The 26,219-nt window shown below is 35.1% G+C and overlaps 1 protein-coding gene across 1 annotated transcript; it reads right to left on the reverse strand.

Annotated features, from left to right (window-relative positions):
* Window positions 1–1,080: 1,080 nt before the first annotated feature.
* On the reverse strand, window positions 1,081–25,350 carry fkbp8 (FKBP prolyl isomerase 8). Its single transcript, XM_056448099.1, has 9 exons — window positions 25,264–25,350; window positions 23,233–23,500; window positions 20,778–20,947; window positions 20,008–20,096; window positions 17,511–17,731; window positions 11,264–11,436; window positions 10,892–10,969; window positions 4,465–4,599; window positions 1,081–2,015 (listed from the first exon to the last, which is right to left on the reverse strand). Exons 2-9 carry the CDS (start codon window positions 23,498–23,500, stop codon window positions 1,929–1,931), a joined length of 1,221 nt encoding a protein of 406 aa, XP_056304074.1. The 5' UTR covers window positions 25,264–25,350; the 3' UTR covers window positions 1,081–1,928.
* Between the last annotated feature and the right edge of the window lie 869 nt (window positions 25,351–26,219).

A 26,219-nucleotide genomic window follows, 5' to 3' on the forward strand; every position in this document is an offset into this window, starting at 1 on the left:
ATGAGAAGAAAGTGTTTTCCTTGCTTTATTATTATGATTTTAGGATACTAAGAGGATTTCAAAACGTTGCAGTTTAATAAACACCTTAAAATGTGGCATATCACTTAATAATCTACATTTACAGATATGATATTTGGGTAGAAGAAGTGGTAAATGTATAAGTAAAAACTGTCAGCATTGTTATCTGTAAACAAAACAACTTTTGGTCACGTCACAATTATGCAAAAAGTAGTACAATATACATAAGTGTTAGTTTCGAAACAAATCTTGCATATATCAGTTTTATTTCTAGTTAACTATTAGGCAGAAATAGATTACATTAAAATACTTCTGACTTAATTTTCAAAACGGTATTTGACAATAACCCTTTTTCAGACAGTAATATTTTAAAAATGGCCCCAGCTGAAAGTTGCTGTTATAGACTTTAAATATACATTTGTGGCAGCATAATTCCTGCTTGTACAGTACTATAAAAGTTCTTTAAATCAGTAGTTTGAGTTACAATGCTCACTCGAGATTCACCGATTCGAATCTTTCACTGAAAAGATCCGACTCAAACAATTCTTTCTCGCGAATTGGATGTGGCTACTAATGACCGATGAATGGCGTCATTAGAAAGCGCTTGGAGGCACGATATGTTTTGCTACTAATGTGTGATTTCTTTTCGAAATTATATCGACAATAAGGCAAATGTTTTGTTTTGAAATGTGTGAATTAACCATGTTTGGCTGTGTTTTTGTACAATGTAAACTCTTGGCAGGGGGTGGGGGAAGGATTTGGATTGAACCTTCAGAGAACTGCGTCAGAAAAACGTCAATTCCAGGAAAAAAAAAAAACATGAATAGGGATTGCCCCACTAGACTCCAGCGAAAGACAAGGTTTCGTCACATCATGCAATTCACATCGAATGAACGTTAATTAGAAAGTTCCTTTAGAACATTCTTATCAAACCCACACGTCATAAACGAGACATTCTTTTCATTAAACTACTTCATACAGCGAGTTATGTTGTTATTTAGTACTCCTTTTAGTTTTTCAACCTCAAGTCTTCTTCAGAAAATGGACATAAATAGCAAACAGTTAGAAGAAATCACTTTATTTTCAATCATATGAACAGAAAGTGCAAAAGTTTATTTGGGGAAATACAAAACAACTTTAAAGGGAATGTTGGAAGTTACCAATACTACAAAAGAACATGGAATGGGGAACTGAGACTAAATGTAAGGATAATTTAAAAAACGGTCACATGTCTGTCATTCTAAATAAATAATTCTAACGGAATGCACAGAATTCTTGTAGGCGCTGTAAAAAAACGAAAGGTCATGAAAATGCAAAAATTCTGGAAACGTAATTGAGAGACAGCTGATTTGAACACATCCACTTGGTGCAGTGATATTTTTGAGTCTATGAAGCTAAAGCAGAAGAAATTGTGAGTAGTGAACCATAGAAGTGTTGGGACCTTTGACATAGTGTTGTCTTTCTTTAGCATTAGAAGCTAAAGATGAAGAAAAGAAAAAAGCATACAATCGTATTCTTGAATGTTCACAAGCAAGTTTCAGTTCACCAAAAATAAGATCACGAAACTTCACAAATGCTGTTTTCAGTCAAAGAATTCTGCAGCAAAACGGTCCAGCGTCGTTCTGTACATCCACACATCTCTTAATTACAACTAGAAACTTCTCTGTACATAAATAGGAATTATTATATATTATCTCTCGCATCTATTTCTTCCCCAGCTGATCTTTCATGCATCGAAAGTAGAAGGTGAACATTACTTAAAACCAACAGAGTGCGATGGAGCTCAACAGAACAGCCATTTCTCTTTCAAATCTAATTTTTTTTTTTCAATAAAGGTCAGTGGTGTTTCAGGGTCCTGTTGAGCTCAAGATCTTCAGCACCACGTCATCATCCATCACAGTTGACTTCGGTTAATTTCTAGCCGCGATGACGACTGATAAAGCTACACCACCAATCGCAACAGCTGTAGCCCCAAAGAGCCACTTCCAGCTGAGACCCTGTTAAAAAGATAAATACTTATTTAAAACATGAAAACGGTGATCGTTTAGTTGCTATACAGTCATTTTGACGTTAATTAAAGGGATAGTTCACCCCCCAAAAATGTACCCATTCTTCACTTGATCCAGAAACTGTTTAACACAAAACATATACTGAAGATACTGATTTATACTTTTGCGTCGAGTGATCGGTGTGACTTACGACACCTGCCTTGCGTTTAGTCGTGCATTTATACATCTGCGCACTGTTTGTGTTGCTCTGCAATAACACTTCTGAAACACTAGCTGGCAGCAGGTTTTTATGTTCCCCTGTGTCGAGTTACCTTGCCGGTGTTTTGTTTTCCGAACGCTACAAGTAGCTAAAACTAATTCATTTAGAGGCGGGAACCGGAGGACGTGCAACAACATCATAAGGGAAACACAAAACAAATGTTTCCATCTGGAGCTCCTTCACGGGACTCGACACTTCTAAACAATCGCTCCACCGGGCTCTCGGCTCTCAGCACCGCCCACACTCATCACAGCTACCAAGCCGACCAATCACAGAGCATGCGCTATGTGTTATGATGTGTAGTTAAATTTTTTGAGAGGTGCATGTCAGCATCGGCGTCAGCCACGGCGAGGGCTATATGACCGCGTGAAGGCTGCGCCGGACCATACGCATGTGCTTGACGCAGAAGTATGAATCAGCCTTTCCTATGGATGTCAGAAGCAGTTAGTTTCTACCATTCACAGTACTTCTGTAGGAGAACGCAAATATTTTGTAAGGAAATGCAAAGTTTCTGCAGAAATAGTCAGACCCTAGTTTTTTATGATTCCGCGATCACTAAATCCAACACAAAATCAACAAGTCGCAAATTTTAGCGATCCTGCAAAATTCTTAATTAAACGCAAACAAATCGCAAATAAATTTAAATCTCATAAAACATTAAATTCCAAACCATATAATCAAATTATATTTATTTGAGTTTGCAATTAAATGTTTTCCTTGACTTATGGACGTTGCATACACAGCGCATGTGATATATTTGAGTGTCTTTCAAAAAATGACATCTCATCTGCACCCTCACACTTTTTACATTACGTGTGTGTGTGTGTGTGTGTGTGTGTGTGTGTGTGTGTGTGTGTGTGTGTGTGTGTGTGTGTGTGTGTGTGTGTGTGTATATATATATATATATATATATATATGCTCAAATATCTGGCAATTACAACCACAAAATCAGTCATTTTTTAATCACAAAAAATCATTATAAAAATTGTGGAAAACGTAGTTTTCTGTGAGAAAATGGTAAAGTTACAAGTAATTGCTTAATTCATTTTATTTCTCCAAGAACCTAAAATTTTGAGGAAATGGCCATTCTTTTGCGAAAGAATGCATTTTCTTCCTCATTAAATCAAAAGTTTCTCTGGGAACCATTGAACTATTTTCCCTCAGATCTTTTAGTTTCCCACATCTCTTGGGCTCATATATTTGACCAGTTCTCAATTTATTCTCACTACAGCCCAGCTCACACCGTGCCAATAAGGCCACGATTTGGTTGTCTGCGCCGTGGAGAAGAGCGTATTTTTCCGTCCTTAAAATAGCAAAAGTGGATTCGGACACGTCCTTAATGCTTTTGCGCCCTGCCTTTCAGACTTTGCGCCTAGATCATCAAAATAGAACCCTTTGTGTTCCACTGATCAGTCTCTATTAAAAGTCCCAAAGGCCCACCTCAAAAGCAGGGGCGAGCAAGCATTCGCTATAGCCAGTCCACGCCTTTGGATCGCGCTGCCGATAGAAATAAAAATGCAAATTTTAAAGTCTAAATTAAAGACTCATCTATTTTCTAGGTCGCTTAAAACTTACTCAGGGGGGGACAACGATTTTGTTTTTAATCCTGTTTATTATGGTCAACTATGGTAGCATCCCTTAACTAGGCGGAATTATTTAAAGGGCCAATAACTTTTTTATACAGCCTTGTAGCCGTTTGGAAATGTGCTATATAAATAAATCGAACTTGAACTAAACGACTACTATAATCCTAGGCTGAAGTCTCTGGTCTTTGATCATTGTTTAGACTTGTTCACCAACAGCTGATTTATGGTCAGATTTTCCCTCCGATGAAATTCTGGCAGTGTCATAGATTGATGACGTCAAACTCCAGATGAGATTTGCGTGCGTCCATGTTTGCCCCGTCTTGATTGTCGTTATGACATGGGGATCATGTTCGTAAGGTCTGACAAGCTACAATCGTAAAGAACTATTAAATATCGCTATGTGAACTGGGCTTCTATCGCATTGCACAATTTTTTTAGTACAAATATTTAACGGTCCATTCGGTGCGCATGATCATGCACTTGATGGTTTGTAAAATTCATTTCCTGTTGAGCGTAAACACAGACAGGCCAGCTCATAAATAAACAGCACATAGTGTTAAATAGTTAAAATAGGGACAGTTTGTGCTCTCACCCATGAGGACTTGGCACGGTGTTTCTGCACACTGCTGTTGGACGGGTTACCCAGCATCTTTTTATACATGGCCTGTTCGGCTCCTTTCTGCTCCGAGTGTTTCTTCACAAGCTTCGACAGCTCAGCGTGGATAGTCTGCCAACGAAAGGGCAGAGAGAGAGTGAAAAGTGTGTGTGTGGCTGATGAAACTGTTGCTCACTGTGGCACACAAACACAGCTGAGCAGTAGAAATGGATCAAACATGACAGTGCCGTCAGGTTTTAAATGAAAGCCTAACAAAAGTCGAGGCATAAGCCGATTTGAGATTCAACCGTATTTGCCGGTTTCCCAATATCAGCTGCAATGCCGCGAAAGCAGAACTGAAAGCATCCTGTACTGAAGAAATGTGTCTTTATTTTGGTCACAAACACATTATTTGTTCTCATTCAAGAGCTCAAAATCCATGACCGTCATTTGGTCTAAAACAGAGTGAAGAGGTTTAGATTTAGACTAACTGACAAAAGTCTTGTCACCTATTCAAGTTTTATGAACAACAAATAATAGCTTGACTTCTAGTTGATCATTTGATATCAGAAGTGGCTTATATGAACGGCAAAGACCTCTAGATTACGCTTATTTTACCAAAATAAAGTATGATCATGCCTTGATTTAACTATTTAATTAGGACAGTAAGGTCTGACTTTACTCAGACAAAAGTCTTGTCACTTAATGTACAGTAAAGAATATAAAGTTATTGTGCAGTGGAAAAAGAATTAATATTGTGTATGACTCCCATGAGCTTGGAGGACTGCATCCATACATCTCTGCAATGACTTAAATAACCCATTAATAAAGTCATCTGGAATGGCAGAGAAAGCGTTCTTGCAGGACTCCCAGAGTTCATCAAGATTCTTTGCATTCATCTTCAATGCCTCCTCCATCTCACCCCAGACATGCTCAATAATGTTCATATTTGGTGACTGGGCTGGCCAATCCTGGAGCACCTTGACCTTCCTTGCTTTCAGGAAGTTATTTTTTGTTGCTTCTACAACTGGGATCGACGACAATACTTTTGCTATGTTGTGTAGTCAGATGTTTATACGAGAACACAATTTTTGTCATATTCAGATTGTGTTTGTTTTTGCCACGCAAAGTAGTCTGATTCATTTAATCAATCAGTATATTCGGATTTCTTTGTTTCAAGAAACAACGTGATTTCATTGTGGGAAAAATCTTGACCTGCATCCTAGGTGTGAATTGTTCAAATGAATCAGAATTGTTCAGACTGTAGAGATTCAGTTCATTAGGATTTTTGGTTGTATCATGTATATATTACTACTGCTATATTATATATTTACTGCTTGTATTACTGCTGATCTTGTATTTAATTACAAACTGATTCGTTTAACAGTAGAGACTGAATCATTCAAGTCAATGTGTTTTGTTTCTGATTTGACCAAATCAGTTTCTAAGATTTGATTCAATAAATCAAAATACTTCATAGATTCATTTTTTGATTTATCATTCAAGTGAGTCTGAAATGAACCAAATTGCTTGGTTGAATCATTTAACTCATAGTTTGTTTCTACAAACAGACTAAAAATGATTTATTGTCTTTAAGTTTTAAAAAGGTATTGTTGAATTATTCAATTATTTGCTGATTTGTTCAACACTTGTGTGAATCATTCAAGTGATTCTGAAACTTCATTCATACAGTTCGTTTCCACAGACTGACTTAAAGCAATTTATTTTAATCAAGTCATCACAAATTTAAACAGATATTGTCGAATGTTTCATTCATCAACTGATTTGTTTCACAGTTGAATGTGAATCTAAACAAAATATAATTGAATCAATTCATTCAGACAATTAGGTTCGATGAACCGATTCATCCGTCATGACTACATATTGGTAAAGACTAGTTTGGATATGCGGCCGACCGGAAATGCAATATGCACATCAATATAGCAGCATTTTTTAATGAAACTGTATAACAATAATTATTATTTTTACAGTACTGTGACGGTTGGGTTAAGGGCTGGGGTTAGGGTAGACGTTAAAATATACAATTTATTGTGTAATTTAATAGATAGCATAAATAATACTCTGTACAACTACTGTTTTTACGTTACTGTGGCGGTTGGGTTTAGGAAGACGTTAATAAAATACAATAATTGGGAAATTTAATAAATAATAAAAGGAATTCTTGTTAACTTTTGGCCGCAACCTTATCTGATCTAGCAACAACCCAACATATTTCAGCAGATCTTGTTAAAGTTTTCTTCTTTCTTTTCTTTAAGTCGCTCAGGCATGTTGTTTTAATGAACTGTTTTCAAAAAACGTTTTTACTAATGTAGTGTGGAGGTGCTGTGGCACAGTGGGTGGCGCTGTCGCCTCACAGCAAGAAGGTCGTTGGTTCGAGCCCTGACTGGGTCAGTTGGCATTTCTGTGTGGAGTTTGCATGTTCTCCACGTGTTTGCGAGGGTTTCCTCCGGGTGCTCCGGTTTCCCCTACAAGTCCAAAGACATGCACTACAGGTGAATTGGGTAATCTAAATTATCCGTAGTGTATGTGTGTGAATGAGTGTACGGGTGTTTCCCAGTGATGGGTTGTAGGGGGAAGGTCATCTGCTGTATAAAACAGTTGATGGATAAGTTGGCGGTTCATTCCGCTGTGGTGATTAATAAAGGCACTAAGCCGAAAAGAAAATGAATGAATGAATAATGTAGTGTTAAGAACAATCAATTTGCATAATTATTCAACTTACTGCGTCACATATTTAAGAACGACCATCATGAAGAACAAAAACCTGCTAAAACCACACTGTTAACCTATAAACATCGAAATTACACTTCAGCTTAATAAGCCCAATTAAACCGAGCAGTGTGTCATTATGATTATTAATAAGTGAAGAGCGACGACTAAACAAACAGCATCTTGATTGTTGACTTTCAAGAGCCGCCCGAGTCAAAATATCCCATGACAACCTGCCATTTCGTTTAATTGCCGCTACAGTATAATTAGCGGCTAATGGCAAAAACAAGTGGCATAAAGGCAAACCGGCGCTGTGTGATCAGAGGGGATGAAGGAACTGAGCCCAGGAGCCTCTGTAAAGGCCAGACACATGAGAAGAGAGGGTGTAAATGTGCAGACGTAGGTGTTTTGGCTAGTCCTACAGCAGAGAGGAGCTGTCAGATGGTGGGACGCAGGGAACCTCATCCATCCGGCTGTGTAAGCAGAGCAGGCCAGCGCTGCTTTAGATATGGCCAGTGCGCGGAGGGAGATGGGTATTTATAGACACGGAAAGAAATATGATACTTTTGAGTTTTTAAAAAGGCTGTTCTGGGTCTGCAGCGCCCTCTGCTGGTGACGATGCGAAATGCGCATGTTTCCGGGACTTTTTTTAATAGTAGTTCTTGACTATTTATTTCAGACATGATAACATAAATAAATATATAAAATTAAAATAGTACTTCCGGTGATGAAATAATGTTAACCCCTGTGCACTGTTCAAATTTACTACCCTATTGTTATGTTTGGGATAAAAACATCCACTGATTTAAACTGTTGTAAAATGCATCAGATAAATATGTTTTTCTAATTTTATTGCATAAATCTGGTAATCAACCTCAATCCTAATCAAAAATACTAAATGTTTTTCAAAAAAATTACAGGATTTTAACAATTTAATTGCCAAGTTCACAAATTACGTCACTGAATTGGTGGAAAAACACAAAAAAAATGACGTATTTTCGATATAAAAAGTAATTGTGAACATTTTTTTACCTTTTATCACAGTCTTGGACATGTGAACGATTAGTAACAACATTGGCTTTCAACTATTATTAGATTTTCATTTTTTCTCCTTAATTTACAGTTGGTGACTGTTTTTGACCCATTTACTTCCATTATAACCACATTTGATGGTGCATAAATACACAGTTTTTGTTTACTTTATGTAGTTCAGAGACCTGCGATGCATATTTGGATTTTCTCAGACACATCAAGGTAAATGCCATACCTGTCAACATTGGGATGTGAAAATAATGGATATGCCCACCATAATAGGAGATATCCTGTATACCCCCCAAATAAATCCCCAAATTACTAAATATGTTAAATGGTAATTCATATAAATAAATATTAATAAATATATATATTTATTTTTAATTAATATTATTATTTACAAAAGAAAAAACATTTAGCATACATTAGCAGCAAATAAATTAGAAAACAGTTCTACTTATTAAAATTAATAGCTATTATAAAGAATATTTAAAATTTTAGAATATGCAAGTAGTACACAAAATGGGATCAAATACAAAAAAAAAACAAAACAACAAGAAAAACATGAAAAAACAATGAAAAAAAGCTTTATAATACCCCCAGATGGCAAAAAAGTTATCAAATCTCATTATTCTTTTCTTCACTGTATAACTTAGACATTCTGAATAAAGAGCAACGACTGAATCTCTCATTTATTTAGAGTTTTCGTTTGATTACATTGAATAACAGAGGTGTGACTTTAAAAATGCACACATCTAAGCATTCGATTGCTTTCCTAACTTTTTATGCTCATTTAGGACAATATTAGCTGTGTTTGGAAAAAAACCCACCAAGATCGACCTCTTTAGATGCTATTATTAATTATGTGTATATGTCAGTCTGTTCAAACACGCACCCAAAACCCAGACTTTCACTCCGCTTAAAATCGCGTGTACAGTATCGGTTGGCGAAACAGCATCTATTTATCACTATGGAGCGCATCAGCTGACAGTCACGCACCGCTATATGACTGTTTTGAGGATTGCATAGGAGGGGTGATGGCACCTGTAATGGGGGGGAAAGGGATTTCCGCCATTTTTTTTATGTTTATTGCCACCCTTCAGAGAAAGACTGAAAATACGGGAGAAATACAGGAAAATACATTTACGGAATGATAGCGGGTTAGAACTGTAAAATATGGCGAAAATCACTTGAAAAACGGGAGGGTTGACAGGAATGGTTGTGCGCAAAGGTCGCTCTCTCTCACACACACACTTTAATTTGCTGTTATACTCCATACAAATTCCAGAATTTTCTAAGCAATTTAGTTGTTTTGATCAGGACTGAGGTTGATTAACAGATTTATGCAAAAAAATCTGATGCAGTTTTACAGCAGTTTAATTCAGTGGGTGTTGACATTCCTATCATAACAAAAGGGTAGTAAACTTACCCAGAGTTTATCGTTGAATTCTTAAAAAATTTCAAAGCATTTTCTCAAAATAGGTGTTAAAATAAGATTTGTCACCAAAAATCATTCCGCTAGTTGAAACACAGAAAAAGTTGTGACTCGAAATCACCCCAGAGTGGATGAAAACATCCACCAGTACATAAGGGTTAAACGTAAAAATAAGATCAAATAAAGAAATAATATTTTTAAAAAGGAAATATGAGACAAAATCGAAAAGAAGATGAAGATAAAATGAAATAAAATGAACAATTAAAGATATAAACAATAATAATATTTACATAAAAATTACATAATACAATTTACATAACATTATGCAAATTACATAATATAATAATAATAATAATAATAATAATAATAATAATAAAACAAATGAAATACAACTTTGATAACAAAAATGGAACTAAATAAAATTAAGACAAATATGATAAAATACTGAATAAATTGATTAAAGATACAAATCTCAAAGAAAATGACATACAAAAATAAATAATATAGAAATTAAACCAGAGGAACATATAAATGGTGAAGAAAAATCATTAAAAAATACAATGAGATTAAAAATCTAAAAGACCTAAAGATCTAAATAAGAAAATAAATAACATGAAGCACCAACAGGATAGATAAAATAGAGAAAAAAGTCTAATAAGATTAAAGATGACGATATAAACAAAAATTAAGATATATAAAAATCAAGGTACACATTTAAAAATATCTATTACAAAATTCAAATGAGATCAAACAATAATATAATAATACACTGTAAAACCCAACAGTCAACTTTATCAAATGAAATGAGTGTAATTAACTCAAAATTGACTGAAAGTTAATTCTACTAATTTGAAGAGTTTTGAACTCAGTGTTGAAGGTAATGAGTTAATTAAATACCTCATTACTTCAACTTAAATGGAGTAAGTTCACACTACTCGTATAGATTAGTTTTTTAACTCAAATGGTTTGCAGCAATCGATTTCCTCAAACGGTTTGAGTTACCCTAACCTATTGGGTTTTACAGTACTCAGTTGGTTTGAGTTCTCTTCATTTATTGGGTTTTACTGTGCTCAAATTGCCACATTTATTCAAATGGATTAAGTTCACAGTACTCATTAGGATTACTTTTTTAACTTGAATGGTTTGTTGCAATCGGTTTCCTCAAATGGTTTGAGTTACCTTAACTTTTTGGGTTTTACAGTGTACAATAAAATAACCTTCTGTTACCTTATTACTTGGCTCTAGCTTCAAAGCCATTTTCAGTGTTTTAATGGCTTCAGCAAACTCTCCCTGCAGAGCCAGAACCTGCAGACACACACACACACACACACACACACACACACACACACACACACACACACACACACACACACACACACACACACACACACACACACACACACACACACACACACACACACACACATCAGCACATCTCAACACATCTCAGTCTGTCCTGAACTTCCTCTGCAGTGGCCGGAAACCTAAATGCAACCGAATGACCGACCAACCTGCATTTATTGTGTCCAAACTCAGGAAGGCATTACTATTTAATGAGAGCGAGTGAAACCGATCCGTGTCTAAACCCAGGAAACTAACCTTGCCTTTGCGGAACAGGGCTTTGACATTGTCCGGCTGGTGCGCCAGAACGGAAACGCAGGAGCGCAGCGCGGCTTCATAGTGGTCAAGCTTGAGCTGAGCAGCCGCCATATTGTTCAGACACTTCACCTTCATGTCCAAAAGTTCCTCCTCTTCTTCTTGACTGATGTCCACTGAGTAAAAAAAAAAAAAAAAAAAAGATTACCATATGATTGCAGATGTGACCAATAAATTATCCAAACAATAATTGACAGCAAGCTGAATTATCACACTATAATACACAACCAAGATGGTCACAAGTGTGCCTTATTTTATAATAACTCATTCATTCTCCTTATTTATCAGGGGTCACCACAGCGGAATGAACCAATAACTATTCCGGCATATGTTTTACTCTGCTGGATGCCCTTCCAGCCGCAACCCAGCACTGGAAAACACCCATACATTCACACCGCATACACTATGGCCAGTTTTGCTTACCCAATTCAGTAATAGTGCATTTCCTTAGACTGTGCAAACACTAGCCCAGCCGGGACTTGAACCAGTGACCTTCTTGCTGTGAGGTGACAGTGCTAACCACTGAGCCACCGTGCCACCCTTATAATAATTCAATGGATGTTAATTATTCCGCCTACTACACTTAAACCACACCTAAAGACACTGTTGCATATCAAAACATCTGTCAGCTTTTGACCTAACAATGCTCCTGTGTTTAGGACTAGTTTCTTACACATCTCATCTAATGGCTTCTGTTGTTGAATATTGACACTTGATTAATGTAGGCTATTAGATAACTGAAAATCGTTCAGTATAGTGAGTGATGTGGGAGCGTAATGTGGTCAAAACCTGCCTTAAAATAGTTTAGCTGTGAGTTTATCTGAATATAACTGCACACCTCAGAATGTTCAGTCGATTAAATATTCAACAGGCCAATAATATAATTCGACATAAACTACATGGGTAACAGATTAAGGAGTAGGGCTGGGCATAAAAATGAACACTGAAAGAGAAAAGCAGCTTAAAATATGAGCTGAAAGAAATGCTATGCTGCACTTTGAAACCCATTCATTTCAATGGCTTGCATCATACAAGGGCGATTTGTTGCCACAGTGATGAAAGGCCAAGAACAGTGGAGTGCTCCATCAACTAGCTTATGCATATGCCATGGTCAAAGTTCAAAACCAAGATGGTCACAAGTGTGCCTTATTTTATAATAACTCATTCATTCTCCTCATTTATCAGGGGTCACCACAGCGGAATGAACCAATAACTATTCCGGCATATGTTTTAGCCTTATATTCCACTCTGTGGATATTCCACAATGTACACGTTTATTTATCTTTGCATGTACTACACATGCTAAGGATTTTTTTCTACTGGCCCCGTACTGGTTTAGATTTTTACTTGCCCTGCCAAAGTTTGCACTGGCCCCACCAAAAAAAAAAATTAATAGCTATTTCTAAGACACATATTTTAAATTGTCAAAAGTCAAACATAACTGTTAACATACATGCATACATACACTTTTTAATCCAGCATAACTTTTCTTAAAATACAACTGACAATTAAAAAAAATATAATTGGGATGAAACTAAATTAAAAAAAAAAAAAAGTAATAATAAAATACATATATAGTGAAATATGTAGTAATACAAGCGAAAATAAGCTAATATAGGCGAAAATGTGCACTTTAATTTTGACACCCACAGACATAGTCACCAAATATAAATTAGAGAGGTAAGACTTTCTCATACAATCCTAATCAGTCGCATACGTCATAATCAGATGCATGCTCCTTCCAATACGTCAGCGATTCTATAAAGTTCTGTGGGAAAAAAGGAAGCAATTGGAGTCAGAGGTTAAATATTTGTTGGAGAATAATTTGGCTGCTCCATCTTCCTCAAGATGGTCATCCCCTTGCTTGCTAGTGAAAAAGAAAGATGGTACCCTAAGATTTTGTACAGATTATAGAAAATTAAATGCACGTACTAAACCCGACTCTTTTCAACTTCCATGTATCGAAGATTGCGTGGATAAAGTGGGTGCAGCCAAATACCTCAGTAAATTTGATTAAAGGGGTAATGGCAGGTCCTTTTAACCATGCACGCTCGTGAAGTCTCTGCTTTTATTACACCAGATGGTGCATATTGTTATAACGTGATGAGTTTCGAATTGCGAAACGCACCGGCCACGTTTCAGAGGCTATTGAATTGTTTGATAACTGACTTGGAAGGTTGTGCAGTTTACCTAGATGCAGGGCACCTCATTTTACCGATCTCCCTTCTCAACCGCACTCCTCGCCCATCCGCTGTTCACTTTCACTTTCGTCCGCGACACCCCTCCGCCATCCAATGCCCCGGATCCAAATGCCGGATCCGTTACCCCGATCTGTTCAGGGACCTCGCAATTCACAAATTAAGCAGTGCCTAGATGATTTAATTTAATATAGCAACTCTTGGGAGGAACATCTATGGCGAATTTGGTATTTATTTAAGCGCTTGAAGAAAGCCGGTCACTGTGAACCTAGCGAAGTGTGAGTTCGCTAGGGCCACAGTAACCTATTTGGGTAAGGTTGTTGGTCATGCGTGGGCCCACACGGAATCTGCACGCACAGGTTTGGGCAGATTTTTAGCCCATCGTTTTTTCGGTTTATTTTCTTTATTAACTGTAAATGTGTGTAAATTTATATTTATTCAGTTTTTAAATTAATTTCAGTAATTCTATTGACTAATATGAAAATATTAATTTGATTTATTTACAAAACAGTTTGTAAAGTAATATTTTCTGTCTTTTAGTAGAGATATTATATGAGAGACTTGCTTTGTTTACCAAATAAAGTGGATGTAATTGGATTTGCATTGTAAACATTAAATTAAATTGAATTAAAAAGGTATTATTTTAATTTAATATATTAAGTTTTTAGTTATGATACTCCCAAAATCATTCCGCATAAGTCCGCTGATTTTCAACAATATTCTGCGCAAAAATAGCAGAAAATGTCTGCAGATTCTGTCTGGCCCTAGTCATGGGGTTGTTCATCCCACGAGTGCTAAAATTGAGGCAAATGAGAAGTATCCTCCACCGCAGTGGGACAGATCGTTTAAAATGCATGTAGATGCATGTGAGATTGGGGCAGAGGCTGTGCTTCTACAGGATGATAAAGAGTGGGTGGAACCACCAGTATGTTTCTTCTCCAAAAAGTTGTCTTATCAGATGAATTATTGCATAATCGAAAAGGAAGCCTTGGTGTTAGTTTGAGCGCTTCAGCATTTTGATGTCTATGTTGGGGGGGGGGGGATTAGAGATTAATTAGTTGAATTTTTTCGGGGGGTAAGTTGGGTAGAAGTTTATTTATTTTTTTTTTCTTTTTAGGGGAAAGGTGTAACGAGCCCTCGTGGTCATTTTTCGTTTCGGTGTGGGCGTTTGTTTGTATGCGTCTGCGTGTGTCTGTGTGTTACAGGTCCAGCTGATTGCGGCAGAATTGAAAACACCGGTGTATGGTTGATTTGCCCTGCTATAAGTAGCGTGTCTGTCTCAGACATGGCAGGGGGCTGCAGACGGAGTCTGGTTATCGCCTGTCTTCTGCCTTGAGTCGGTCTCGGACCTAAGTAGAGCTAACAAAATGATTATTGAAATAAGTGAATAAAAAATTTTTTTTTTCTACCACAGATGCACTCGTCTTCTCCTTATTTGTGGTGACCAGTTTAAGGTCATAACAGTCTCATATCAGCTGTCAAGTTTTGTAAAAATCTATCTGTTGAATTAATCATTCTATTAAAAAAACATTGGCCAGAATTATGCATTATAGGCTTAAATTATAGACAGAAATAACAGCTAAACCGAGACTGCAGTCAGATCATAAAGCAGATGAATGTTGATCTTTCTTTTGAGGTGCCAGTGCAGAAATGAACAAAACAATATGCCTAATACAAAGTATTATAAGATTAAAATATGGAAAAATTATCAGATGGTAATTTCGGTCAATATTAACGGATAAACAGCAGTCTGTAATATTTCAGGATGCTTTCACTTTCGTATTAGACATGAAATACACATTTACCGGTAGGAATGACATCCTGCCCTACATATATAGTAGTATATGTGGCTATTACACAACCATAATACACTGTGATATAGCCTGTGATATTACTACAATCAATCTGCTCCAGAGTTTGTTTCAATCGAGCCGTGACTACCTCATTCAGGCGATCTCAGGCCGACTGATTTGGTGCAGATCCGAGCGCAATTGTCGGATTCAATTGAAACGAACCGTCCTAGCTGGGCAAACGAGACAGGTTCCGAAACAAACGTCTAGGTGTGAAAGCACCCCAAGATGCAATTGCACGCAATTGACAAACAGTCACAGCCAAACCATACTAATGACAAGACAGCATTGGGCCAATAATTATGCTGTTTACTATCCCGAGCGTCTCACATGCTGGCTATTCGGCAATCCTTATTGTGAAGCCCTGATAAAACACGCCGACAGGAAATTTTTATATAGTATACTTGTTCCTGCTGCTTGCAATAGTGCTACTGTGCTATCATGACAACACATAATAAACATATTATGGAATGAATTTTTATGCTTTAGAAGAGTCAAAAAGGACACCACTCGACTTGTTCACATTCAATACAATTTCACTGTCAATAAAATGTGGTTATTTTAGTGGCTTGTGTTTCTTTTAAATCAGTTTAATTTAAAGATAAATTTAGAAAGTCTAACAAAACTACTTTATATTATATAATAAAATAATAAATCATTTCATAAACCATAATAAAGCACTTCTGGTTTCGGTTTTCAGCCAAGTGCACTCAGAACTTTTCAGTTTCACATCAGAATTTTAATTTCAAAGCATCACTATTAATTAATTATTATATTATGCAGTTATTAATTATATATCTAATAAAACATTTACTGCTCTTGACTGAATATTTTTCATTGCTGAGTTATATTTACAATATATATTTACATTTTCTTATGAAATAAAGAAAAGGATAAAATTCCTTGCCTCTGACTGAAAACCCCTTTCTGTATTTCATATTATAACTAAAGTTCATGCATCTGAAATTCTGTTTTAATTTACACATGCACCCTAAATAAAGTGTTCACTGATAATTGCAATGAATATTGACAGCATTTGTCTTAAAAACGTATTCACTAAAATGGTAATCAAATCGAGAGCTTGTGAATCAGAGTCTAATCAAACCAAACAGGTTTGAGTCCATCAAAATGTACAATGTTTATTTTGCTAACGCACATTGTTAGACTTTAGGTGAACTATTAATCCGTCAAGTTAATTCACTTTTAATAAAAAGTTTGTTTTGGTAATCTTTAATCAAAGATTTTTGCGTTTAGACTGACTCTTTCTCTTTTGACATCAGTTTGATCGTTTCCACAACAATACTCTTTACCATTAGTTTGCTATAAAGGAATGATGCACAAAAAGAAAGCCCCACCCCTAATCAATATTTTGTTACAGTTGGAAGTACATAAACATACTGTAATAGTGTTGTGCTACGTCCTAATTCGCACACTATCCGTCCTAAATAGTATTTGAAAGTAGAATTAGTATGTCCCAAATCGTAGCATGTTGAAAAGAGTATGTCAATGGTTCCCGTATGGTTAACTATTTCCGGTAAAAACTTGAAGTGTAGAAGCGTCCATACTCTAACTGCTGATATTGCCCACAATACATTGCGCGTAGGACGTGAATTCGATTTAGAACTACAAACGCGGGTGAAAAGTGTAAACAAACTACAAAACATGATGGATGCGCATGCGCGAGACCAACCGTCAAGTAGAGGCTTCGGTAAAGATGTTTGTATGACTGTTAATAATATCTAGCCCACTGGAACATGTTTTAATCCCGTTTTCTGTGTTATATTTCATCTGCAACAACAATACTGAACTTATATAAAGACGTGTTTGGACATTAACGTCTGAACGCAGAATTATCCAAACACCTGAGGAGATTTCTCTGCATGGAAGACTCGTGAATGGGAGATTAACCTGCTGCTTCTCCAATAAGGTAGGAAATTAAATATGAAAGAAATGTGGATGATGTGTGGATGATTGACAGGGCTCGTAACTAAGCAACACAACGATCTGTTAACGAGGAAGTAGGATGTCCCAAAAGCTTGCATACTCTTCTGTTACACACTCAAAAGTATGCAAATACTAAGTATGCAAATTGGGACGCAGCATCAAAAAATTTCAGTTTACATGGACTTTAAGGAGCATTACCTCTAGAACTTGCTTCAGCTATCTGTAGCGCAATTCCATAGGAGTTGACTGCAAAGGCATAGTCGGCACGCTGGTAGTGGACGTTTCCTCGCTCTCGTTTCCTGTTGGCCAGAATGATCCTCTCAGAGGGCGGCATGAGCTCTAGGTCCAGGGCTTCATCAGCAGACAGCAGCTGCACCTCCAGGAGGAGATCAGCATCAGGAGGAACAGCAGGAGCGGAGCTGAAGGAGGACACGGAGAGTTAGGGGTCCAGCAAAAGACGTCCAACATGAAAAATGGACATGTAAATATAAAAACTAAATTTGGAGACAACTCTCTTGAGGAAAATTCTCAGTTTCTCTGGATTTGCAAAACATTGCTATGTGTTTGAGTAAAAGGTTTTTTGTATAAATAAATAGAAGATGCTCAACTGATAGATAAATATATGCTAATGTGTATAGGTATCGCGTATCATATACATTCACAATGAAGGTCATTATGAGAGGAATTATATTAGGACACGCTCTCACCCTGGATGTAAATAGTTGCTTCTTTTTCCATTTATTTATTTTGCTTCATTTGACTTTATACTTTTAAAAAAAAATGTATACTTCAAAAAGAGTTGAGTACTATGTATAGTTAGTACACCTGGAAAATAATGTATGTCAACTGTATGACAGTTAGAGTCCAATTGTAACTTGAAATATTGTATGAGTGTACTCATATGAGTGTCAACAAAAAGAATAAAATAGTTACTGAAAAAAGTTCTATTTGCGACGTAACTATTACTTTGGTAGTCATTTTATGTTTGCTATCGGTGAGCATCTGTCAAGCTAGTTTGATTAGCTGATTGGCTGCTCAGCTATGAATCAGAGTGCGAAAACATAAACTGAAGTGACTAAAAACAACAAACAATGCATGCCAAGAGGAAACAAAGCTAGTTGACATTTTGTTGCAATTCTTAAAGGTGCAATATGCAAGTTTGACACTCAGTGGTTGAACCAGGTATTGCACTCCTGGATCAAAACACATTTTCACTCGGCTCCTCCTCTGATGGCTCCTCGCAAGCACAGGTTACCAGATTGACGACACCAACAGGAGTGTGCCTTACTATTGAGCCTAAAGGTTTATTTAAGGCTGATTTAAATCATTTTCTAACTAAAAGCAACGGCACGCGATAGAAGGAATATTTTCCATACCAAAAGGAGTTTTTATCCTAACAACACCTGAAATTTCTATTTGATAAATGGCTTCTATTTCTCACAGGTGAACAACAAGATAAACTATGATGACCTCAGGTACACCTCATGTGCTTTATTCAGTGTTTAATGCTAATAATGTGAGTTTGAATGACATTGTGCAGGACATTTATTGCCATACAACTGAAAGCAGCATCAGATAGTTCACCTTAGATCTTGAAAATAAAATAAACCATTTGAAATTGAACTTTAGAACTGTGAATCAGTGCAAGCTAACACTTATCATTGATTCAGCATGTACATTTAATAATGCTTAAGAGGTTTAATATGTATTAATTACACTGTAAACCTTACCATTTCATTGGAGTGCAGTAAGTGCGCTATTCTGTGCTTCTGATTGGCTGTATTTAAGTTTCTGTCGTGCTGCATCTGGTGCAACCAGCCAAATTGCTTATCACTGCAAATCTCGTCACGTATCGTGTTGTTAGGACACAGGGCTACAATGTAACCTGCTCACCTAATGTTTACGTTAGTAATATTTATATTATTTGCTAATTAATAACCTCACGAAGGACTCTAAATCTGCGTCTCATTTCAGAGTCTGCTTCTGTCCACCGGAGGTCACATTTTCGGTCGCGGGCACATACTTTGAAAGCATTTCCTGACTGAAAAAATGAAATATGCGGTTTTCCACCAAGGCAACATGGGGTGCTGAAATATAATGGGCTAAACTGGCGGTGGGCAGGTTAAAAGAACCAAAACAAAGACAGACGTTCCAGCACGTAACCCACATTTTTAAAGCAGAATAACTGACTTCAGCATTGTTTTTCAGATAAACAAGAGTGTTCACTTGGCATGTTTCTTAAATATCTGCAAACATATTATGGTAATTTTATGCTTTAGAAGAGTCAAAAACGTACATACAGCAATTTAAGTATTTGCAAACAATATGAATTATCGAAAAGCACTTGTGATTGGATCACAGAAAACACGTTAAAGGGACCCACAAATTTAAACCTAATCATTATTTACTCACCATTAATTGATTCTAAACCTTTATGAGTTTCTTACTTTTGTTGAACACAAAAAAGAATGTCAGAAGCCTGTAACCATTGACTTCCATAGTAGGAAAAACTAATACCATAGAAGTCAATAGTTACCGGTTTCTGACATTTTTTAAAAAATAACTTCTTCTCTATTTAACAGAAGCAAGTAACGTGAGTAAATGACGACAGAGTTTTCAGTTTTGGGGGAATTGTCCTTTTAATACTATGTGGATAAAGGGCCTTATAAATAGACAAAAGTATGTTGAATCTAACCTGCCAAGGGAACCATATGCATATTTAGCAGCCGCTTCAATTAAAGCCTTTTCACCCATTTCCATCAGCTGTACAGTGAGATCCAGTGCCTAAATATGACAGAAGCAACAACACATTTCATGATGTTAATACAAGAAAACAAATTGTATTGTATTATTTCCTAAAGAGTCTTTTAATTACAAGACAAACATTTGTAATACAATAAATTATATTATATAATATAAACTAGTGCTGTCAATCAATAATTTTTTTTTTAAATATTTAGAAGAACAATTGCCAGTAAAGGCACTAAAGATACCCAAACCGATTTCTGCTGTTCTTACGCTATCTGTTAAACTTGTGATTAAGCAAAAATTGGTTGGGACAGAATAATAATGATCTTCATTATGCCTGTTAGTTGCAGTATTTTCATAGCAATTTAAACTACCCCATTCAATATGTCTAACAAGTAACAAAAAGCTAGAGTTTTGACTGCATATTCTGTGTGGAAGTATGACTGAGTGTGTATCTAATCACGGGTGACAGGTGATGCTTGAAACATAAACGCCATGTCTGTTGTCCTAATATGCATCAATTATGTCAAGTCACTCAAACGGCCCCTCGCCAATTTGAGTTTGAGACCTCAGCCATAGACTAAAACACAAAGTAAAAAGGAAATAAAAACGGAATCAAGAGTTACTGAAATCCTACTTTAGACCACAACTAAGGACTTATAATACTAAGGAGATACAATAAACATATACAACTAAAGAGATATAATGAAACCATACCTGAAGGACATCCCCATCCCCAAGTGTAAAAGATAAATCTGTCAGCTCGTCTACCACAGTTCCATTAGTAAGAGCAGTTTTAAGATGAATTGTGACATTCTGGCCCTTCTGTGGTCTGCTGTCTGGACCCGCTCCAGCTTCCAGAACTTTCTTTCTCAGCTGCCCATTTCCTGTGTGTTCAGAGAGAAAATGTTATAACGTGAGACACTACAGGCAAAAACATTGTGCTTTCATGCACCTCTCAATTAAGACATTAAGGTTTTTCAGAAAGTATTTTCCAGAATAATGGACAATTGTTTTGGTTTCTCTAATAGAACTTTTAGAATAGCAATTTATGTCTTATTTATGTTGTTTTTTGCTCCTATTTTGAGCCATAAATTTCCACTTTGGCAATTCATCAAAATGCATCAAAAATTCATCAAAAAATGTTTTATTCACATCAATATTCAGAATGTTTTTACTTGGGGATATATTTTTGAATATATATGAGTTTCTTCCTTCTGTTGAACACAAAAGATGATATTTTGAAAAATGTTGAAAACCTGTAACCACTGACTTCCACAGTAGGAAAAACAAATACCATGGAACTCTACTATTACAAGTTTTGGACGTTATTCAAAATATCTTCTTACTATTTAACAGAAGAAAGTAACAGGTCTCAATTTTAAAGATCTAGGTGCAAAGTCTAAAGCGTAAAAGCATTAAGGGCGTGTCTGAATCCACTTTTGCTATTTTAAGTACGGAAAAAACACGGTTTGTACAGCGGCGCATGGTCTAACAGGGTTGTGCTTATTCACTTAATGAGTGTGTTTTGAGCATAACGTGCATTAAACCAATCAGAGTCTCATGTCCCATTCTCTTTAAGAGTCAGTTGCGTCACGCCATGGCACATGTGCTATTTACATGGTGAACTTTGTACGTGGAAACCACTTCACCAACGAGAAAACATTTTAAACAGACCATCTGCAGCACGAGGATAAGGAACAAGCCTCCTCCATTCAGCCTCTTTCTCTTTACTTTACTTTTACTCTTTTACTTTTGTGGATAAGGAAATGGTGTTGTACGCACTCCACTGAAGACATCCATTAGCCTACATATTTAATTTTGTTTGTTAAGTGCAAAGATTTGTTCTAATTTCTAAGTTCTAATTTCCAGCAAAGGAATAAATTAACAATAATAACGAAGTGTGGTCAAAAAACAGTTATATCCAAACACATCCTATTCTTATGCCCCAATGCATACGTCTCCGAAACCCGACAGGTGGACAAATCAACTACTTTTTATATTAAAACAAATATAAATATGCATATCATAAATAATACTGCTAATAATAATAACATTATAATAAAATTGCAAATTGTCACGTATAAACTGAAAAAAGCCTCCCAGACATGAAGAAGGCATGGAGGTAGTGATTTTTATATCCATGTAGTAAATAATCATTTTTGGAACATTTTAATCCTTTATTTTTTTTCATATGTAAAGATATTTGTGTAATGCTGTACATCCTGTGTGCATTAAGCCTTCGAACTTGCATAGATGCATAACTAACCAACTAACTTTAGACCAGCTTTTTCTTGGTCAATGGCGTGATCAATTTCAGTTTCTCAAAATAGCAATGCACCAACAATGCACCTTAACACACCTCCTTTATTGACCGGCACATCAACAAAGTGGCGCAAATGGCTTTGCCATTTAAACAACGTGGCGTAAAACGTGAAAATTAGGGTTGCGCTGGTCTAAAAATTGCAACAAATCGAGCAAATATTGCCTTGCGCCTTGATAACTTGACATTGCCTGGTTTATGATATTTTTGCTCCTAATTTGAGTCATAAATCTCCACTTTTTGTGCATTGTTAAATAATAATTCTGTCTGTTTGCCGTATTTTCTGAATTATGGAGTAATAATAAGACAAAACCCAATATAATCTCTGTAAAACCCTTTTTTACTCTAATTTTATCAATAAAGTGAAACAAGAATTTCAAAACCTGACTTCATTCAATGATCAGATATTTGTACAATAAATGTATGCAAAAAATAGTGCATATTTAATTTTAAACCAAAGATAATTTGCGTATTTAAACAATATTTAAGAAAACGTTTTTTACGCTGTTCACTTACTCTAATTAAGCCAAAACAAATTTAAAAATGTACTCATTCACGTTCTAAATTACACCTAGTATTTTTTTTCCTACTATGGTAGTCAATGCGGGCCAGCAATAAACATTCTTTAAAACATCCTCTTTTATGTTCAACAAAAGAAAGAAACCTAAACTGGTTTTGAACAGGAGTGAGTAAATGATGACAGAAATTTCATTTCTGGGTGAACTATCCCTTTAAACAAGCCAAAATATTGTACTTGAAACCCAAACACTAGGATCTCTAAACCATCTGCATCATAACAGTGTTCATCGTTTAATAAATGACTGCTAGTAAGTGTGTTTAAAAGTGTACCTAAAACATCCAGCCACTCTTCTGGTTCCGCAGGAGCTCTTTCTGCAGTTTTGTCTTCTTTTGCAGCGTCTTTAGTAGGACTGCTCTTCTTCTTTCCTCCACCTGCATCTTCTAAAGGCGGGAGATCGTCATCCACGTCATCCTCCAAGTCTTCCAGCATCTCAAAGTCTTCTCTGCTGTCCAGTAGTGAAGCGCCAGCAGATTTCTTAGCCAACGGCGCCACCTCCTGGTCATCTACAGAGCCGTTCACAACATCACCGTCCGCCATCTGAGACAAATAACATGTTTAATCCGGTCCATTCTGACAAGTTCTAAGTAAATAAATACATTATAAAATAGCTTTAAGTAATAACAAAGCTTTGCGAACGGTTTAAAATTCTTAAAAAACACTATTTATTTTATTCAGATTTTTTTTTCAGAGATAAAAAAATAAAGTATTTTGTGTTCAGTCATTTTGAACCCAAGTATGTATTTAGATGTCAAAAACACTTCCTGTTTAATTACACACGTCAAAAACTGCTGTAAAAATGTTTAGCCTTTATCTATTATCTGACACACTTTTTGGTAATGGATTATGTTGATGTACGCCTTTTAAAAAACCATTGCGGCATCAAAAATGTCACTTTTAGTTGAAAATCACTTTTAATTTTAAATTTAGATTCATCTAAAAGAAAACGTTAATGCAAGTCAAACCAAATTATATTGTTTGATTTAGTTTTTCAACCTTGTTTTAATGTAGTTTTGTTAATGTATGTGTAGCTGTTGTTAAAAAAATACACTCATTACAACTTATTCTTTATTACATAAAATAATATATTTAAATATTTCCTCATTTATTTCCATATGAACATGATTGGTGACCAAAACAATCTACAAAAAAAGTGAAAAGAGAGAATTAAAGAAGCACTCTATTTTAAAAAGTCCCCTTCAGCTAAACAGTTTAGTTTTGAATACATTATATATATATATATATATATATATATATATATATATATATATATATATATATATATATATATATATATATATATATATATATATCCTTAAAATTGGAAATGAAATTATATATATATATATATATATATATATATCCTTAAAATTGGAAATGAAATTATATATATATATATATATATATATATATATATAATTTATATATATATATGAAATTATATATATAATAATATATATATAAAATTATATATATATAGAGAGAGAGAGAGAGAGCACAGTTGAAAGATGAACTCTGAATTTATAAAAATATCAGATTGTACATCTCAAATTCAGTCTAAATAACATTACTGAGAAGATGTGTGATTGAAACAATTCAGTGCAAGATAAAGAATTGCAGGAACACGGAATTGTAAGATTTTCACTTGCAACGTAGAGTCAGATTGTTTTTTATTAAGGAAAATATTTAACTTATAATGGAAATACAATATAGAAAGGATAATACTATTAGATTTAACTAATAGATTGTATTTACTCATACTACTTAAACCTTTAGTTCCTTTAATACTAAATTATTACCGTATTGAAATGTTATGGTATTCATGACAAACTCCAAATACTCTATTACCATGGTAAACGCGCATAAACATGGTATTACTGTGATTAATCTCGCAAAATAAATAAACCTATCTGTCGTATCATCATAAACTTTTTTAATTAACAATACAAACGATCAACAGATTTTCGTTGAAGTGAAATAACACTTAATTTTGTATCATCTACGTATGAATATTCTGTTGTAATTCAATAAAATTCAGTCTTACGTCTTCAATGTGCATTATAACGTTCATCTTATATGGCTTCAAAATCAAAAGGTTTGTACGGTTTCATTACGAATGCGGGCGAATGCTAATTGTAAATATCTTATTTTTATTTGCAGAAATGTCAGTGTTTCCAGAACATTCCAACAACTTTGATACGGAGCGCGCGCACGGTTGAGTGCAGCGTGACGACACAACTCTCTTATAAATGTTTCTGTGCAATAAAATGTGTGAAAAGTGCTGTAAAAGAGCAAACGCTTACCGCAGTGTGAAGAAAATACAGCTCAGAGGAGCGCAGCAACAACTTTCACAACAACACAAGATCAATCTCTGCAACTTCCGGGTAAAGGTCAATGGTCATCGCAGACGACTACAAAATAAAAGTCAGAGTCAAGGTCGCTGCAATGACTGAGGGGACTTTTATATTACATAATATAAATGCACATTTAACAGTTTAACTTTGGAAGAAATAAAATAACATGCAAACAAATATCATTTTTCATTAGTTGTTCAATTAGAAATTGGTATGATATAGTAATTCCTGTTTAACATTTTAATATAGCAATGCAATAAATTCACATTTATATCAATAATTGAACATAACTTACATTAACAATATATGATAACATATGATAAATATTATATGAAAATAATAATATAAATAAATATTTTCATATATCCGCAAATACAGTTTATATTGAAAGATTTTATATTTATTTGATTTGACTGACTGAAGCTATTTACAAAGAACAAACAAATCTAATGACATAATTAATTATTTTCTACATTCAATAAAAATATTGAAACTGAATTAAATGTATATCAATGTAATAAAATAAATTGAAATAAAAAATTTAATTAAAAATAAAATATCTTCTTAGTAGGCCTATATAGCATTATACTTTTGTATTTCTGATGTTTTAACAGTTACGTGTATTCTTAAACAATTTAAAACAATTATTGATGACATTTATGATTTCATATCATCTACATGATGTTATGTTTTAAGTAAAGCACTTTGAATTGCCACTGTGTATGAAATGTGCTATATAAATAAACTTGCCTTGCCTTACATTATTATTAAAAATTAATTTCACTATTTTGTCATTTTAGAACTGTATATGAATGATTTTATAGTTGTTTTTTTAATATATTAATCTAATATCAATATCAATTAATATAGTAATTTGAGTGTTTTATACCAATTCATTTATGAAT

Source organism: Danio aesculapii, chromosome 22 (assembly GCF_903798145.1).
Source record: "Danio aesculapii chromosome 22, fDanAes4.1, whole genome shotgun sequence".
NCBI classification, from domain to species: Eukaryota; Metazoa; Chordata; class Actinopteri; order Cypriniformes; family Danionidae; genus Danio; species Danio aesculapii.

What these genes read in the sequence shown, in the direction of transcription:
- fkbp8 (XM_056448099.1), bottom strand. Translation starts at nt 23,500, where the DNA reads ATGGCGGACGGTGATGTTGTGAACGGCTCTGTAGATGACCAGGAGGTG. An exon ending in AGCTGAAGCAAGTTCTAGAG is followed by an intron (nt 11,437 to 17,510) that starts GTAATGCTCCTT and finishes TTTTTTACTCAG; the next exon opens with TGGACATCAGTCAAGAAGAA. An exon ending in ACCGTGCCAAGTCCTCATGG is followed by an intron (nt 2,016 to 4,464) that starts GTGAGAGCACAA and finishes TCTTTTTAACAG; the next exon opens with GGTCTCAGCTGGAAGTGGCT.